Source organism: Leptodactylus fuscus, chromosome 2 (assembly GCF_031893055.1).
Source record: "Leptodactylus fuscus isolate aLepFus1 chromosome 2, aLepFus1.hap2, whole genome shotgun sequence".
Classification (NCBI taxonomy): Eukaryota; Metazoa; Chordata; class Amphibia; order Anura; family Leptodactylidae; genus Leptodactylus; species Leptodactylus fuscus.
The window spans coordinates 9,842,034-9,859,438 of record NC_134266.1 but is presented as its reverse complement, the minus strand read 5'-3'; the positions used below and the strand labels follow the sequence as shown (position 1 = coordinate 9,859,438).

Genomic DNA, 17,405 nt, shown 5'->3' with positions numbered 1-17,405 from the left:
ATACACCCCAGGACACACCGCAGACACCTCTATACACCCCAGGACACACCGCAGCCACCTCTATACACCCCAGGACACACCGCAGACACCTCTATACACCCCAGGACACACCGCGGCCACCTCTATACACCCCAGGACACACCGCGGCCACCTCTATACACCCCAAGACACACCGCAGACACCTCTATACACCCCAGGACACATCGCAGCCACCTCTATACATCCCAGGACACACCGCAGACACCTCTATACACCCCAGGACACGCCGCAGACACCTCTATACACCCCAGGACACACCGCAGACACCTCTATACACCCCAGGACACACCTCTATACACCCCAGGACACACCGCGGCCACCTCTATACACCCCAGGACACACCGCAGCCACCTCTATACACCCCAGGACACATCGCAGACACCTCTATACACCCCAGGACACACCGCAGACACCTCTATACACCCCAGGACACACCGCAGACACCTCTATACACCCCAGGACACACCGCAGACACCTCTATACACCCCAGGACACACCGCAGACACCTCTATACACCCCAGGACACACCGCGGACACCTCTATACACCCCAGGACACACCGCAGCCACCTCTATACACCCCAGGACACACCGCAGCCACCTCTATACACCCCAGGACACACGGCAGCAACCAGATCCGGAGTGATCTTCTAGAAAGACGTACCCTGGCAGCTGCAAGCTTTTCTGAAATAAGGTGAAGCCTTTCTTCCCTTCTAGTAGACAAATGGTTGAGAATATTCTCAGGAAAGAAAAATCTGTATCAGACCAAAAACTATAAAAAAGTCTCCGGTGCCAGAATCCTAAGTCATCTGGGTCTCGCCCGTTCCATCCCTTTCCTCTCTACGACTCCAACCTCAGCTCCCTTAGTCCTCTGTGATCTTTTCACACCCCTGGGATCTCCTCTCCCCTTCAGGCTTGCGCCCTAATGTTTGATCAATGCTGACCCTAGCTTCTAATTGCGGTGGAACCTTTCAGACCTTTGAATGACTTATGGTGGTCTCCCAACTTTCCCCTGATGGTATAATAGGTTCCCCCCTCTGTGCCCCCTGACATATGGCAGCACTTTATCATGTCATACCTCCCTCACGCCTCTATGGACCCTGCTATTGGCCCTACCTGGATCAGACTAAGCTCCCCAACAACCCTGTTACACTTCTTGTTTCTCTGACGCAGTCTCTCATACACAGGTCAGATGTTTCCAGACATCGGCGTCAGTCTCACCATCCTCAACCTTCTTCTATTCTGTTCCTCGTGAATTAGAAGTTGTTCTGGTTCAGTCACGTCTCAGGATCCCGTCTAAGCTCCCTTAGTGCTCCCTCTGGCTCCAGTCTTGGTTTCCTTAGCCTCTTTATCTGCTTAGTTTGCGCCTCCCGTCTACAATCTTACACTCTTTAGTATCTCCCGTTTCTCCAGTCTTCGTACCCTTCTCTTTCTGCGACCTTGGACTCCATTATTAGGACACGTCCCGCAAGTTCAACCTTTCACAGATTTAGTTTTTTCATCCATAGGAAGGGAAGATTTGCCAAAGTAACCACAACATGTTGGACAGGGCTGTATGGTTGGCCTCGTCACTTATCTATGGCTTTATTTCAGCACTGACATATACTTGGCCAGCGAGCCATCCGGCAGGATTCAGCGCGATGTCTTCTGTCATCATAAGAGTCAACTCCAGCAACAAAAGTCGCCCGTCAACCCCGTATATCTGTTCTAGCTGTATAAACCTCCTGCGATCTACAAGGTATTACATAATCTCAGTATCAGACAGCTGCATGTACAGCCACGTCTGGCAGCAGTCACACCGCGCACACGCTCAGCCCCACGTCATACATGTGCACGTCCAACATCACTAAAAGTAAAACCTACAAACATGTAAAAGTGAGATACAGGACAAGGCCGGCATCACCTATACAGAGATGGGAGCTCTATGGGGACGCGCACTGCAACACCAAGTCTGCCCTCACCAGTCCTCCAGATTTATCAGTAATGGACAGTCAGGACGTGTTATTAAGTAGCCGACACCATGCAGAATACAAGACTACATTATGTCACAGCTGTCACATCTCACCCTCGGCTGCCCGTCACATCCAAGCTCCCCCTGTCTGCCCGTCACATCCAAGCTCCTCCCCGGCTGCCCGTCACATCCAAGCTCCCTCCGGCTGCCCGTCACATCCAAGCTCCTCCCCGGCTGCCCGTCACATCCAAGCTCCCTCCGGCGGCCCGTCACATCCAAGCTCCTCCCCGGCTGCCCGTCACATCCAAGCTCCCTCCGGCGGCCCGTCACATCCAAGCTCCTCCCCGGCTGCCCGTCACATCCAAGCTCCCCCCGGCTGCCCGTCACATCCAAGCTCCCTCCGGCTGCCCGTCACAACCAAGCTCCCTCCGGCTGCCCGTCACATCCAAGCTCCCTCCGGCTGCTCCTCACATCCAAGCTCCCCCCGGCTGCCCGTCACATCCAAGCTCCTCCCCGGCTGCCCATCACATCCAAGCTCCCTCCGGCTGCCCGTCACAACCAAGCTCCCTCCGGCTGCCCGTCACATCCAAGCTCCCTCCGGCTGCTCCTCACATCCAAGCTCCCCCCGGCTGCCCCTCACATCCAAGCTCCCCCCGGCTGCCCGTCACATCCAAGCTCCCTCCGGCTGCCCGTCACATCCAAGCTCCCTCCGGCTGCCCGTCACATCCAAGCTCCCTCCGGCTGCCCGTCACATCCAAGCTCCCTCCGGCTGCCCGTCACATCCAAGCTCCCTCCGGCTACCCGTCACATCCAAGCTCCCTCCGGCTGCCCGTCACATCCAAGCTCCCTCCGGCTACTCGTCACATCCAAGCTCCCTCCGGCTGCCCGTCACATCCAAGCTCCCTCCGGCTGCCCGTCACATCCAAGCTCCCTCCGGCTACTCGTCACATCCAAGCTCCCTCCGGCTGCCCGTCACATCCAAGCTCCCCCCGGCTGCCCGTCACATCCAAGCTCCCCCCGGCTGCCCGTCACATCCAAGCTCCCCCCGGCTGCCCGTCACATCCCTGTTTTGACCCTACAATAAATCTTCTCTTAGTTCCCTAGCTCCCCATAATACTTCCTGTTCTTATACAATCTTCTTCGAGCCTCCTCCTGTCCATTCTTAGCTCTTACTACTTCTTAGTACAGTAATTCTCACTCCCGGTCATATAAACCTTTTCTTCATGTCTCATCTTCCTCCTGATCACTTATGGCTGACCTTGTCTTAGCTCCCTCACAACTCTTACCTTGTGTTCCCATGGAACAATTCTGGTCTTAGCTCCCTCATATCCCTATCACCTCCTATTCATATGTTATGTTTTGAGCTCGCTCATCTTTTTCCTTCCATACGTCTTATCTTGGCTCCTTCACGCCACCTTTTGCGTTCCTTTCCTACACCAGATATTGTCTTAGCTTCCTAACTTAAGTTTCTGTTGTCTTCATACAATAAATCCCATCTTAGCTCCCTCATAACCCTAAACACGTGTATTCCTTTCAACCACTTAGGCTTCTCTTTGCGCCCAGACAACCATGTTGCCTCGATTTCCCTTCATCCAGTTGATGTCGTCTTCACCTCATTTCTTGTCTTAGCTCCCTCACAACCCTATTACTTCCTGACAGACACTTATGGAGGACGCAGACATGACTGAGGGCCGTATCCACACACTAGTGACAACTACAATGCCGTTGTAGTCATTTCAGGTGCAGGTGGTCACTACCTACATATAGATCTTCACCCTTCATTAGCCAAACACTCCATAGTAGCCAGACCAATACGACTATAGGGAAGGCCTCCGTATCCGGCGCTGACCTGGCTGGTGTATGGACGGAGGGGCTCGGGGTCTCCTCGCTCTCCGCGGCCCTCACAGCTGTTTCTCCTTATAGACACATTTAGTAGAAGGAACTGCCAGTACGACCGGACGGGATCATCATCATCATCGCAGTTTTGGCGAGTTACTTCATGTCAAATTTTTTATTTTTGCTTTCTGGACAAGTTTGAAACAGAATATGAGGTGGAAATCTGCCGAATCTGGGAAGTCTCGCGCTGGTGAAGGAAACAGCTTCAAATGTGCATTTCCTCACTTCAGTCTCAGATAGAGGGTCAGGGGGAGGTCGGGGGGGGAGGAGATTACGGAGCCGAAACGCATACGTGAGACCTTACTCAGGGGGGCGGAGGCGGCACACACAAGATGGCGGCCCTGCACATCTGCACCCCACTGAGGCTCTCCAGTGACTGGGTGACAGAGGGAGCCCCTGACCCCGTCTAACTTCTTAATGCTCTAGTTACTACCGAAGCAGCATCTTTGGGGTCCCTGATTCTGGTCCTTGCAGTTCTGTCAGCTGATAATGTCGCCAGTGCCGTAAACGTACAGATGGGTGTACCAGTAACTTAGCGCCTCGGGTCTGTCTGCGAGGAATTTGCAACAGATTTTGACGTGGACTCAAAATTGTCTATAAATTCCAGTGTGTGAATAAGGCCTAAAGGATTCTCCATGACGAATCATAAAGACTACCGACATCACAGATGGGGCAATATGCAATTTAACTACCCGGACCCCTATACTCCCAGAGGCTCCTCCCACCCCTGAAGGCTGATTTACATACCACAGCACTTGTGATTGAGTGAGAGACCCCACAGATCAGCGAGTGACTGCACAGCACAAACAACTCACTTTACGGCCGGGGGCGGGACTCACCTTAGAACGAAATGTCGGATGGACAAAATAAAGGGCCTTCAAATTCTTCTTATATCTGGGAAAGCAGAAGGAATTCAGATCAGCAGAAAGTGGGAAAAATGCAAAAAATAATAATAAAAAAAATAAATACTTGTACTTAATTATAATAATAAATTAATAATATTATATTAATATAAATAAATACATATATATATATATATATATATATATATATATATATATATATATATTTAGCGCCCCACAGAATACCCCAATAAAGGTTGTGGTTGTCTCCATTGTGGGGGGTTTGGGTGATACAGACACGGCGGACCACAATCTACACTATAGCGAGCGGTGCGAACCATATCCTGGGGCCGGGGTCTCATGATACACGGGGGCAGGGAGCAGACTGAATCCCCTCCTATAAGACATTGTATGTATCTAAGGCAGAGCACCTGTTATTGCACAGACCAAGCCTCAAAGATCCCTCCAGTCATGAAAGAGTCAAAGCCACTTCCACAACCATCTGTCTATCTATCCCGGTAACACGTGGACTCAGCAATGTTACATGTGCCCACATCGCCTCCTAGTGGAGACTGGGGGGAGGAGCAGGCGAGCTGGCCAATGGCGGGCACTGTCACTCACTTGATATCCACCACGTCGTACATGTTTTTCAGGAAGTCGGAGTCCAGGTGGTTGTGTTCCCCGGTCAGGGTGTGGAAATACACCAGGACGTAATCCTTGGCGGCCACGTGATCCATCATGTGTATGAAGTAGAGCAGGGCCTGGAGACAAAACACGGGTTACATGTAGTATGACATGATGCGTTCATCCACACACATACTCCCCTGTCTGTATGCTATTCCTATGTCGTCACCCAGCTTTCCCAGAACCTGAGTGACTGACCGTTCTGCATTTTCCGCTCTCATTGCACGGTCATTCTTGGAGAGAGGTAATAGACCCCACCAAAGCCCTGAATGTCGACTACAGGTTCATAACGCCCCGAATTCTCATTCCACAAAATCACTATTTGTCGTTCAGGAGCCTGGTAAAGAAGGGTGACAGCCCTCCTGGATGCTCATATTGGTTGTCACCACCTACAGACCCTTCCCTCACTGTGGGGGGCATCACCTTCTCCATGTCGATGAGCAGGACGGGAATGTTCCTTCCTACAATGACGATGACGGTGCAGCCACCATTATCAACACCTGGAACAAGGAAGAAGAACGCGAGTCAGTGGCGCGAGGACACAAAGGTCGCCATTGTCACCGTGAAATCCCCGTGGAATCATTTCCTTGTGTCCGATTGTGAGACTCACCAGACTGGTAGAGCGCCTTCAGGGCGGCGATATCCGAGAGGTCTTCTGTCCGCGCTCGCGACAGCCAACGATTGTAACTGAGGATGAAAGGGAAAAAGAGTGGTCAGTGACAGCCGCCTGTACAGAGAGTAACCAGTGACCTGACAGTGACAGCCGCCTGTACACAGAGTAACCAGTGACCTGACAGCCGCCTGTACACAGAGTAACCAGTGACCTGACAGCCGCCTGTACACAGAGTAACCAGTGACCTGACAGCCGCCTGTACACAGAGTAACCAGTGACCTGACAGCCGCCTGTACACAGAGTAACCAGTGACCTGACAGCCGCCTGTACACAGAGTAACCAGTGACCTGACAGCCGCCTGTACAGAGTAACCAGTGACCTAACAGCGACAGCCGCCTGTACACAGAGTAACCAGTGACCTGACAGCCGCCTGTACAGAGTAACCAGTGACCTGACAGCTGCCTGTACAGAGTAACCAGTGACCTGACAGCCGCCTGTACACAGAGTAACCAGTGACCTGACAGCCGCCTGTACACAGAGTAACCAGTGACCTGACAGCCGCCTGTACAGAGTAACCAGTGACCTGACAGCCGCCTGTACACAGAGTAACCAGTGACCTGACAGCCGCCTGTACAGAGTAACCAGTGACCTGACAGCCGCCTGTACACAGAGTAACCAGTGACCTGACAGCGACAGCCGCCTGTACACAGAGTAACCAGTGACCTGACAGCCGCCTGTACAGAGTAACCAGTGACCTGACAGCTGCCTGTACAGAGTAACCAGTGACCTGACAGCTGCCTGTACAGAGTAACCAGTGACCTGACAGCTGCCTGTACAGAGTAACCAGTGACCTGATAGCTGCCTGTACAGAGTAACCAGTGACCTGACAGCCGCCTGTACACAGAGTAACCAGTGACCTGACAGCCGCCTGTACAGAGTAACCAGTGACCTGACAGCCGCCTGTACACAGAGTAACCAGTGACCTGACAGCCGCCTGTACAGAGTAACCAGTGACCTGACAGCTGCCTGTACAGAGTAACCAGTGACCTGACAGCCGCCTGTACACAGAGTAACCAGTGACCTGACAGCCGCCTGTACACAGAGTAACCAGTGACCTGACAGCCGCCTGTACACAGAGTAACCAGTGACCTGACAGCCGCCTGTACACAGAGTAACCAGTGACCTGACAGCCGCCTGTACACAGAGTAACCAGTGACCTGACAGCCGCCTGTACACAGAGTAACCAGTGACCTGACAGCCGCCTGTACACAGAGTAACCAGTGACCTGACAGCCGCCTGTACACAGAGTAACCAGTGACCTGACAGCTGCCTGTACAGAGTAACCAGTGACCTGACAGCCGCCTGTACACAGAGTAACCAGTGACCTGACAGCCGCCTGTACACAGAGTAACCAGTGACCTGACAGCCGCCTGTACACAGAGTAACCAGTGACCTGACAGCCGCCTGTACACAGAGTAACCAGTGACCTGACAGCCGCCTGTACACAGAGTAACCAGTGACCTGACAGCCGCCTGTACACAGAGTAACCAGTGACCTGACAGCCGCCTGTACACAGAGTAACCAGTGACCTGACAGCCGCCTGTACAGAGAGTAACCAGTGACCTGACAGCCGCCTGTACACAGAGTAACCAGTGACCTGACAGCTGCCTGTACACAGAGTAACCAGTGACCTGACAGTGATAGCCACCTGTACAGAGAGTAACCAGTGACCTGACAGCCGCCTGTACACAGAGTAACCAGTGACCTGACAGCTGCCTGTACAGAGTAACCAGTGACCTGACAGCTGCCTGTACACAGAGTAACCAGTGACCTGACAGCCGCCTGTACAGAGAGTAACCAGTGACCTGACAGCCGCCTGTACACAGAGTAACCAGTGACCTGACAGCCGCCTGTACAGAGAGTAACCAGTGACCTGACAGCCGCCTGTACAGAGTAACCAGTGACCTGACAGCCGCCTGTACACAGAGTAACCAGTGACCTGACAGTGATAGCCACCTGTACAGAGAGTAACCAGTGACCTGACAGCCGCCTGTACACAGAGTAACCAGTGACCTGACAGCCGCCTGTACAGAGAGTAACCAGTGACCTGACAGCCGCCTGTACAGAGTAACCAGTGACCTGACAGTGACAGCCGCCTGTACACAGAGTAACCAGTGACCTGACAGTGACAGCCGCCTATACAGAGTAACCAGTGACCTGACAGTCGCCTGTACACAGAGTATACAAGTGACCAGTAAGTGACAGTCACATGATGGCGCCGTACACTTACTCCCAGCCCTCTGTAGTGACTACACATTCTAGGACATGGATGGTTTCATCTTCTCACCATTTTCAGGATTCCTGCTGGCTGTCAGTGAATGGAGACCTTCTGTATAGATCACATATTTCTCACAGCAGAGGGTTTGCTACAACTGATTCCAGGATAAACTCCATAAAGATTCATCTTACCTGCACTGATACATTGTACCAAACAGTCAGCGCAGGAGAGAGACTACAGATGTGATGTAAGGGATTGCCTACACTGATACATCAGTGCAAACCTTCAGCTGTGAGAAGTATCAGGTCATGGCGGGGCGTCCACTCCCCAAGAAGAGGACTATACAGGGCGATATCGGCAATAAATATATGTGGAAATGAGGAATAGGGGGCCCCACCTAGTGTTTATCGTGTGCTGGACTCACTTTCTCTGGTGCTGTTTCTGTAGGGCGACCCCGGACATGTGCCCCTGTAGTGCCAGGCGTCTCTGTTTGTCCACGTCACCTTCCATACGTGCAAAAGCGTGCGAGCCAATGAGGGAAAGGTCATGGCCGAGTCCTTCATCCTCCTCTGAGTCGTCTGCAACACACAAGGTGTATAGATTAGTCACAGCGCGGGAAATAGCGAGTCAGTCAGTCAGGGGGTCTCATGTCTCCTATGGAGGCGGCCTCTGAAACATGTGGGGGGCCCTTTATTTACAGAATGCGGACCCTCACCACAGCGAGAAATAGTAGCAGAATACAGAACGCTGCCGCCATCACCTTCATGTAAGCCCGGCTTCTCGCAGATTCGGATCTGTCGTTCTGGAACGACTGGTTCCCCGTCAGCATTCCCAATATCGGGGGGTAAAAGGGGCAGAGAGCTGTGCTCCTCCTGGACGGAGCGGGGGAAGTAGAGAGGGAGCAGATGCAGGTAGGCGGCCTGGAAGAGACGAGCAGGAGACAGGTCAGTGACAGGTATCAGGGGCGGCAGCTCCGCGCCTCGCACCTCATAATGCAGAGAGGAGCCGCCATATAAGATGGTGCCGGAGACACAAACTGTACAACACAGGTCACAGGATCGCACCTCCTCCTGCTGCGTCACTGCAAACACCACGCGATCCAACGCTGAGCCGTGAGATTCCAGGAACCGCCGCACCGTACCTGAAGGAGAACGCACAAGACATCGGGCTCAGCCATGGAAAGGATTGAGGAAACCCAAATAATGGGAAGAAAAAAATATGGAGGAATGTTAAAAGGCAACGCTCTGCACCCCTACACTACAGTCATTACAGTGCAACGCTCTGCACCCCTACACTACAGTCATTACAGTGCAACGCTCTGCACCCCTACACTACAGTCATTACAGTGCAACGCTCTGCACCCCTACACTACAGTCATTACAGTGCAACGCTCTGCACCCCTACACTACAGTCATTACAGTGCAACGCTCTGCACCCCTACACTACAGTCATTACAGTGCAACGCTCTGCACCCCTACACTACAGTCATTACAGTGCAACGCTCTGCACCCCTACACTACAGTCATTACAGTGCAACGCTCTGCACCCCTACACTACAGTCATTACAGTGCAACGCTCTGCACCCCTACACTACAGTCATTACAGTGCAACGCTCTGCACCCCTACACTACAGTCATTACAGTGCAACGCTCTGCACCCCTACACTACAGTCATTACAGGGCAACGCTCTGCACCCCTACACTACAGTCATTACAGGGCAACGCTCTGCACCCCTACACTACAGTCATTACAGTGCAACGCTCTGCACCCCTACACTACAGTCATTACAGTGCAACGCTCTGCACCCCTACACTACAGTCATTACAGGGCAACGCTCTGCACCCCTGCACTACAGTCATTACAGTGCAACGCTCTGCACCCCTGCACTACAGTCATTACAGGGCAACGCTCTGCACCCCTACACTACAGTCATTACAGTGCAACGCTCTGCACCCCTGCACTACAGTCATTACAGTGCAACGCTCTGCACCCCTACACTACAGTCATTACAGTGCAACGCTCTGCACCCCTACACTACAGTCATTACAGTGCAACGCTCTGCACCCCTACACTACAGTCATTACAGGGCAACGCTCTGCACCCCTACACTACAGTCATTACAGTGCAACGCTCTGCACCTCTACACTACAGTCATTACAGTGCAACGCTCTGCACCCCTACACTACAGTCATTACAGTGCAACGCTCTGCACCCCTACACTACAGTCATTACAGTGCAACGCTCTGCACCCCTGCACTACAGTCATTACAGTGCAACGCTCTGCACCCCTACACTACAGTCATTACAGGGCAACGCTCTGCACCTCTACACTACAGTCATTACAGTGCAACGCTCTGCACCCCTGCACTACAGTCATTACAGTGCAACGCTCTGCACCCCTACACTACAGTCATTACAGTGCAACGCTCTGCACCCCTACACTACAGTCATTACAGTGCAACGCTCTGCACCCCTACACTACAGTCATTACAGGGCAACGCTCTGCACCCCTACACTACAGTCATTACAGTGCAACGCTCTGCACCTCTACACTACAGTCATTACAGTGCAACGCTCTGCACCCCTACACTACAGTCATTACAGTGCAACGCTCTGCACCCCTACACTACAGTCATTACAGTGCAACGCTCTGCACCCCTACACTACAGTCATTACAGGGCAACGCTCTGCACCCCTACACTACAGTCATTACAGTGCAATGCTCTGCACCCCTACACTACAGTCATTACAGTGCAACGCTCTGCACCTCTACACTACAGTCACTACAATTCCGCATTGCATCCATAATTCAGAGGATCATTCCAGCACAAAGTGCAATGTTCTGCAGAAGACTCACGCAGGGCGATGTGTGTGGCGTCTTCCAGCGGGTACCCCCTCTTCTGAGTGCTGATAACACACAGTCCCACAGAGGACACAGCCTGCTCCCTACAAAAAGACACACAGGAGATGAAAGCCAGGACTATGGCGCCCCCTGGTGACTGACACATTCACTGCTGCAATACTAACGGCGTCCAACTAACAGGAGGGAAGAAAGAAGACAGAATAGAGGAGACTGCGCCAAAGAAAGCAAGAGAGCCATAGCTAGTACTATACTCCAGTCACATCCAAAGCTGCAGAAACTGTTCAGCGGGCTGCCACATCCATTAAGGAAAGCGAAAAGATAAAATTCTGTGAGCCCGATGTCCCCGAATACTGCGGGAGGTCACAATATAAAAACTCGAAAGACAAAAGCACCAGAAAGAGAGGTCATGTAATATATAGGATACAACGTAACCCCCCATGATATAGCAGGGGGGAGGGGTCACGTGTCATATAGGATATAACTGGAGATATTACACAGGCATATACACTATATACTATGACTCGGTCTCCACTACACGCAGTTCTCCATTTCTCAGGATATTACAGGCGGTCGTAACCACAAGTCACATGACTGTCATGCCCAGCATCACGAGAGCACACTGAAATCCTGGGTGAGGGTGGGCGGGGGGAGGAGGGGTCGCTCAGCAGTGATCAGCGGATTGTCTATAGGAGACAACTGGAATATCACTGAGCAGTCTCAGAGCGGAGTGACAGGGACAACAATAAATGAAGGGTTAATTACTTGGCGAGCTGGAGGACGTTTCGGTAGCAGCTGTACAGGGAGCTCTCGGCCGCCGTGCGGTACTTGCTCTTGTACTTAGGTCCGACGGTGTGGATAATGTAGCGGGCGGCCAAATTAAACCCCTTGGTGAGCTTAGCCTCTCCTGTCCTGCAACCTGCCAGGAAAAATGGTGACAAGTGCCCAGTGAGTGTGTGGAAGAGCAAGCAGGAGGTTGGATGAGGGGAGAGGAAGAGCGAGCAGGAGGCGGATGAGGGGAGAGGAAGAGCGAGCAGGAGGCGGATGAGGGGAGAGGAAGAGCGAGCAGGAGGCGGATGAGGGGAGAGGAAGAGCGAGCAGGAGGCGGATGAGGGGAGAGGAAGAGCGAGCAGGAGGCGGATGAGGGGAGAGGAAGAGCAGGAGGCGGATGAGGGGAGAGGAAGAGCAAGCAGGAGGTTGGATGAGGGGAGAGGAAGAGCGAGCAGGAGGCGGATGAGGGGAGAGGAAGAGCGAGCAGGAGGCGGATGAGGGGAGAGGAAGAGCGAGCAGGAGGCGGATGAGGGGAGAGGAAGAGCGAGCAGGAGGCGGATGAGGGGAGAGGAAGAGCGAGCAGGAGGCGGATGAGGGGAGAGGAAGAGCGAGCAGGAGGCGGATGAGGGGAGAGGAAGAGCGAGCAGGAGGCGGATGAGGGGAGAGGAAGAGCGAGCAGGAGGCGGATGAGGGGAGAGGAAGAGCGAGCAGGAGGCGGATGAGGGGAGAGGAAGAGCGAGCAGGAGGCGGATGAGGGGAGAGGAAGAGCGAGCAGGAGGCGGATGAGGGGAGAGGAAGAGCAGGAGGCGGATGAGGGGAGAGGAAGAGCAAGCAGGAGGTTGGATGAGGGGAGAGGAAGAGCGAGCAGGAGGCGGATGAGGGGAGAGGAAGAGCGAGCAGGAGGCGGATGAGGGGAGAGGAAGAGCGAGCAGGAGGCGGATGAGGGGAGAGGAAGAGCGAGCAGGAGGCGGATGAGGGGAGAGGAAGAGCGAGCAGGAGGCGGATGAGGGGAGAGGAAGAGCGAGCAGGAGGCGGATGAGGGGAGAGGAAGAGCGAGCAGGAGGCGGATGAGGGGAGAGGAAGAGCGAGCAGGAGGCGGATGAGGGGAGAGGAAGAGCGAGCAGGAGGCGGATGAGGGGAGAGGAAGAGCGAGCAGGAGGCGGATGAGGGGAGAGGAAGAGCGAGCAGGAGGCGGATGAGGGGAGAGGAAGAGCGAGCAGGAGGTAATGAGAGAAGGGGCAATAGTGACCAAGCGGAGGTGAAAAAAGAGGAACAGTGATGGGATGTTTGTGAGCGCAAGAACAAGGAGAACTAAAAAGTCCAATCTGGGGAGTTCAGTTAAATGAGGGTTCCGCAGACAGTACACTCCACCATATGTGTAAGTGCATGGCGAGTACACCAGGGGGCGCACCTTTCAGCTTCTGCATCTCCTCCTGTAGCTCTGACCCCGCATAGCGGTAGATACTGTCCGACACTGGATTCTTGTCGTTGAGGGCCTCATTGCTGGTGTTGACCACGGCGGTGCAGTTCAGTAAGGCCACATCCCCGCTCCTGGTGAGCACACGAGAACTTGTGAGAGGACTGTACAGTAATCACACATAGGCAGGGAAGGGGTATTACAGCTTATCCTCAGCATACTGGCACTGCCCGCCATACACTGCGCCAGAATCCCTGCTGTGTATGAGCTCAGACACCAAAACCATCTGTCTAGTATAATGCAGTAAATAATCGAGAGGAGGAGGCTGGAGGGGGAAGGGGGGTATGTGGGTGCAGACAGAACACTGGAGCCCACTCACCACAGTATGACCTTCCGATTAATCTCTTCTCTGTACGGGAACGGTGAGCGGACGCCATGGCGCTCAGAGCCCTCCGACAACTCCGATGAATCGGGAACATCGATCCCCACTGGGGAAGCAGCCCAGCATGGCAACGTGTCGGCATTGACAAAACACGAGCGGGCACCGAGAGGATCCATAGGGCCGCAGAAGTGACGCCCGGCATCCAGCCTGTCCTGCTACACCTGCATAGGGGGCAAACGGAAGCTGTACTGGGCAGTGTCATACATAACATAGGGGGACAACACATACATGACAGGGGTATAATATGGGGTGCAGAGGGTGTGAGTGTATGAGGGGTATAATATGGGGGGGGGCGGAGGGTGTCAGTGTATGAAGGGGTATAATATGGGGGGCGGAGGGTGTCAGTGTATGAGGGGTATAATATGGAGGAGCGGAGGGTGTGAGTGTATGAGGGGTATAATATGGGGGGCGGAGGGTGTGAGTGTATGAGGGGTATAATATGGAGGAGCGGAGGGTGTGAGTGTATAAGGGGTATAATATGGGGGGCGGAGGGTGTCAGTATATGAGGGGTATAATATGGAGGGCAGAGGGTGTGAGTGTATGAGGGGTATAATATGGAGGAGCGGAGGGTATGAGTGTATGAGGGGTATAATATGGGGGAGCGGAGGGTGTGAGTGTATGAGGGGTATAATATAGAGGAGCGGAGGGTGTGAGTGTATGAGGGGTATAATATGGGGGGCGGAGGGTGTGAGTGTATGAGGGGTATAATATGGGGGGCGGAGGGTGTCAGTATATGAGGGGTATAATATGGGGGGCGGAGGGTGTGAGTGTATGAGGGGTATAATATGGGGGGCGGAGGGTGTGAGTGTATGAGGGGTATAATATGGGGGGCGGAAGGTGTGAGTGTATGAGGGGTATAATATGGGGGGCGGAGGGTGTGAGTGTATGAGGGGTATAATATGGAGGAGCGGAGGGTGTGAGTGTATGAGGGGTATAATATGGGGGGGCGGAGGGTGTCAGTGTATGAGGGGTATAATATGGGGGGGCGGAGGGTGTGAGTGTATGAGGGGTATAATATGGGGGGCGGAGGGTGTCAGTATATGAGGGGTATAATATGGGGGGCGGAGGATGTGAGTGTATGAGGGGTATAATATGGGGGAGCGGAGGGTATGAGTGTATAAGGGGTATAATATGGGGGAGCGGAGGGTGTCAGTGTATGAGGGGTATAATATGGGGGGGCGGAGGGTGTCAGTGTATGAGGGGGTATAATATGGGTGGGCAGAGGGTGTCAGTGTATGAGGGGGTATAATATGGGCGGGCAGAGGGCGTCAGTGTATGAGGGGGTATAATATGGGGGGCGGAGGGTGTGAGTGCATGAGGGGTATAATATGGGGGGCGGAGGGTGTGAGTGTAAGAGGGGGTATAATATAGGGGGAGCGGAGGGTGTGAGTGTATGAGGGGTATAATATGGGGGGCGGAGGGTGTGAGTGCATGAGGGGTATAATATGGGGGGCGGAGGGTGTGAGTGTAAGAGGGGGTATAATATAGAGGAGCGGAGGGTGTGAGTGTATGAGGGGTATAATATAGAGGAGCGGAGGGTGTGAGTGTATGAGGGGTATAATATGGGGGCGGAGGGTGTGAGTGTATGAGGGGGTATAATATAGAGGAGCGGAGGGTGTGAGTGTATGAGGGGTATAATATAGAGGAGCGGAGAGTGTGAGTGTATGAGGGGTATAATATGGGGGGGCGGAGGGTGTGAGTGTATGAGGGGTATAATATGGGGGAGCGGAGGGTGTGAGTGTATGAGGGGTATAATATGGGGGACGGAGGGTGTGAGTGTATGAGGGGTATAATATAGAGGAGCGGAGGGTGTGAGTGTATGAGGGGTATAATATGGGGGAGCGGAGGGTGTGAGTGTATGAGGGGTATAATATAGAGGAGCGGAGGGTGTGAGTGTATGAGGGGTATAATATGGGGGGGCGGAGGGTGTGAGTGTATGAGGGGTATAATATGGGGGAGCGGAGGGTGTGAGTGTATGAGGGGTATAATATAGAGGAGCGGAGGGTGTGAGTGTATGAGGGGTATAATATGGGGGAGCGGAGGGTGTGAGTGTATGAGGGGTATAATATAGAGGAGCGGAGGGTGTGAGTGTATGAGGGGTATAATATGGGGGGGCGGAGGGTGTGAGTGTATGAGGGGTATAATATGGGGGAGCGGAGGGTGTGAGTGTATGAGGGGTATAATATAGAGGAGCGGAGGGTGTGAGTGTATGAGGGGTATAATATGGGGGAGCGGAGGGTGTGAGTGTATGAGGGGTATAATATAGAGGAGCGGAGGGTGTGAGTGTATGAGGGGTATAAAATAGAGGAGCGGAGGGTGTGAGTGTATGAGGGGTATAATATGGGGGAGCGGAGGGTGTGAGTGTATGAGGGGTATAATATAGAGGAGCGGAGGGTGTGAGTGTATGAGGGGGTATAATATGGGGGGCGGAGGGTGTGAGTGTATGAGGGGGTATAATATAGAGGAGCGGAGGGTGTGAGTGTATGAGGGGCAGGGTCGGATTTAGATGGAGGCCTTCGGCTCTGCCACTTATGAGGACGTTTCACCTCCCATTTTTAAGTTTGTAAATGACATGAGAGATAATAGAATCCGCCATTCCTGTGCTATATATCCGGGGACCCTGACTGGACACGAGGACTGTCTATAGCTCAGCCATTACTAGAGGACTCACCGCAGACACAGTCACCAGATTATCATTTCTATATTTGTATTGCCAATGCCAGAAAGCAGCCAAATAAAATGGCCAACAAAAATGCTACTGAGCATGCCCGGCCCATTCTATCACTACTACAAAAACATGGCCGCCGTTGTAGTCTATTGTGCATGCTCTAATACAAAACCATTAAAACATCCACCGACAGAAATTACATGGGTAAAGATGGATAAAGCCTACAGGTATATACCAAGTGTACTAGTGGGAATTATAAAGTGACGCAAATAAGATCATGTAATAAAGTGTAAAAATGTAGAGAATTCACCATATAGTGTGTATAAGGAGCAATACAGATCCAGCCTAATATAAAACATACATACAAGAAATCAATGATATAGAGAAATAAACTCAATAGGGCAAATGTGCCCGAGTGCGCAGTCAGTGGGGTAACTACCACGGAGGCAGCAGAGGCGGCTGTCACAGGGCCCGGGATATTAAGGGGCCCAGCGACAGACGCTACCGCTGCGGTTTTTTCTTTTTTCTTAATAGGCCGTTACTGGCTGGAGTAACGGGCCCTATTTACATACTGATCCTGGCTGGGCCGGGATCGGTAAGTGACACCACGGACCCAGCAAAGACTATTATTATACTCGGAGGTCTTTGCAGACCCCCAAGTATAATGATCAGAGGCCCGGGAGACGTAAGAAACATAAAAAACTGTGTTACTTACCTCTCCAGGCTCCGGGCAGGCTTCGGCCTAGTTGTATGACATCTCTGACGTCCCATGACCCCGGCCTAAGTCCCGGGTCATGTGACATCCAACGTCATTTAAGAATGCCGACGGCGTAGGAGACGGGGGGCAGGAAAATAACAGCCGTTTTTTTATGGTTTTATTCACCCGGGTCTCAGATTATTATACTCTGGGGTCTGAAAAGATATATAGAGTATAATAATTGTTTAT

General features: G+C 52.8%; 1 protein-coding gene across 1 annotated transcript in view; it reads right to left on the bottom strand.

The window, feature by feature from the left end:
- Window positions 1-17,405, bottom strand: part of GDAP2 (ganglioside induced differentiation associated protein 2) — a 30,348-nt gene that overhangs the window by 11,804 nt on the left and 1,139 nt on the right. The window contains exons 2-12 of the mRNA XM_075263363.1: window positions 13,729-13,952; window positions 13,344-13,483; window positions 11,927-12,080; window positions 11,159-11,247; window positions 9,366-9,442; window positions 9,062-9,221; window positions 8,726-8,879; window positions 6,021-6,097; window positions 5,834-5,910; window positions 5,348-5,487; window positions 4,724-4,778 (exon numbers count right to left, since the gene is read on the bottom strand). Coding sequence (XP_075119464.1) covers window positions 4,724-4,778; window positions 5,348-5,487; window positions 5,834-5,910; window positions 6,021-6,097; window positions 8,726-8,879; window positions 9,062-9,221; window positions 9,366-9,442; window positions 11,159-11,247; window positions 11,927-12,080; window positions 13,344-13,483; window positions 13,729-13,907 — 1,302 coding nt within the window. The 5' untranslated portion in view covers window positions 13,908-13,952. The remainder of the gene's footprint in view (window positions 1-4,723; window positions 4,779-5,347; window positions 5,488-5,833; window positions 5,911-6,020; window positions 6,098-8,725; window positions 8,880-9,061; window positions 9,222-9,365; window positions 9,443-11,158; window positions 11,248-11,926; window positions 12,081-13,343; window positions 13,484-13,728; window positions 13,953-17,405) is intronic.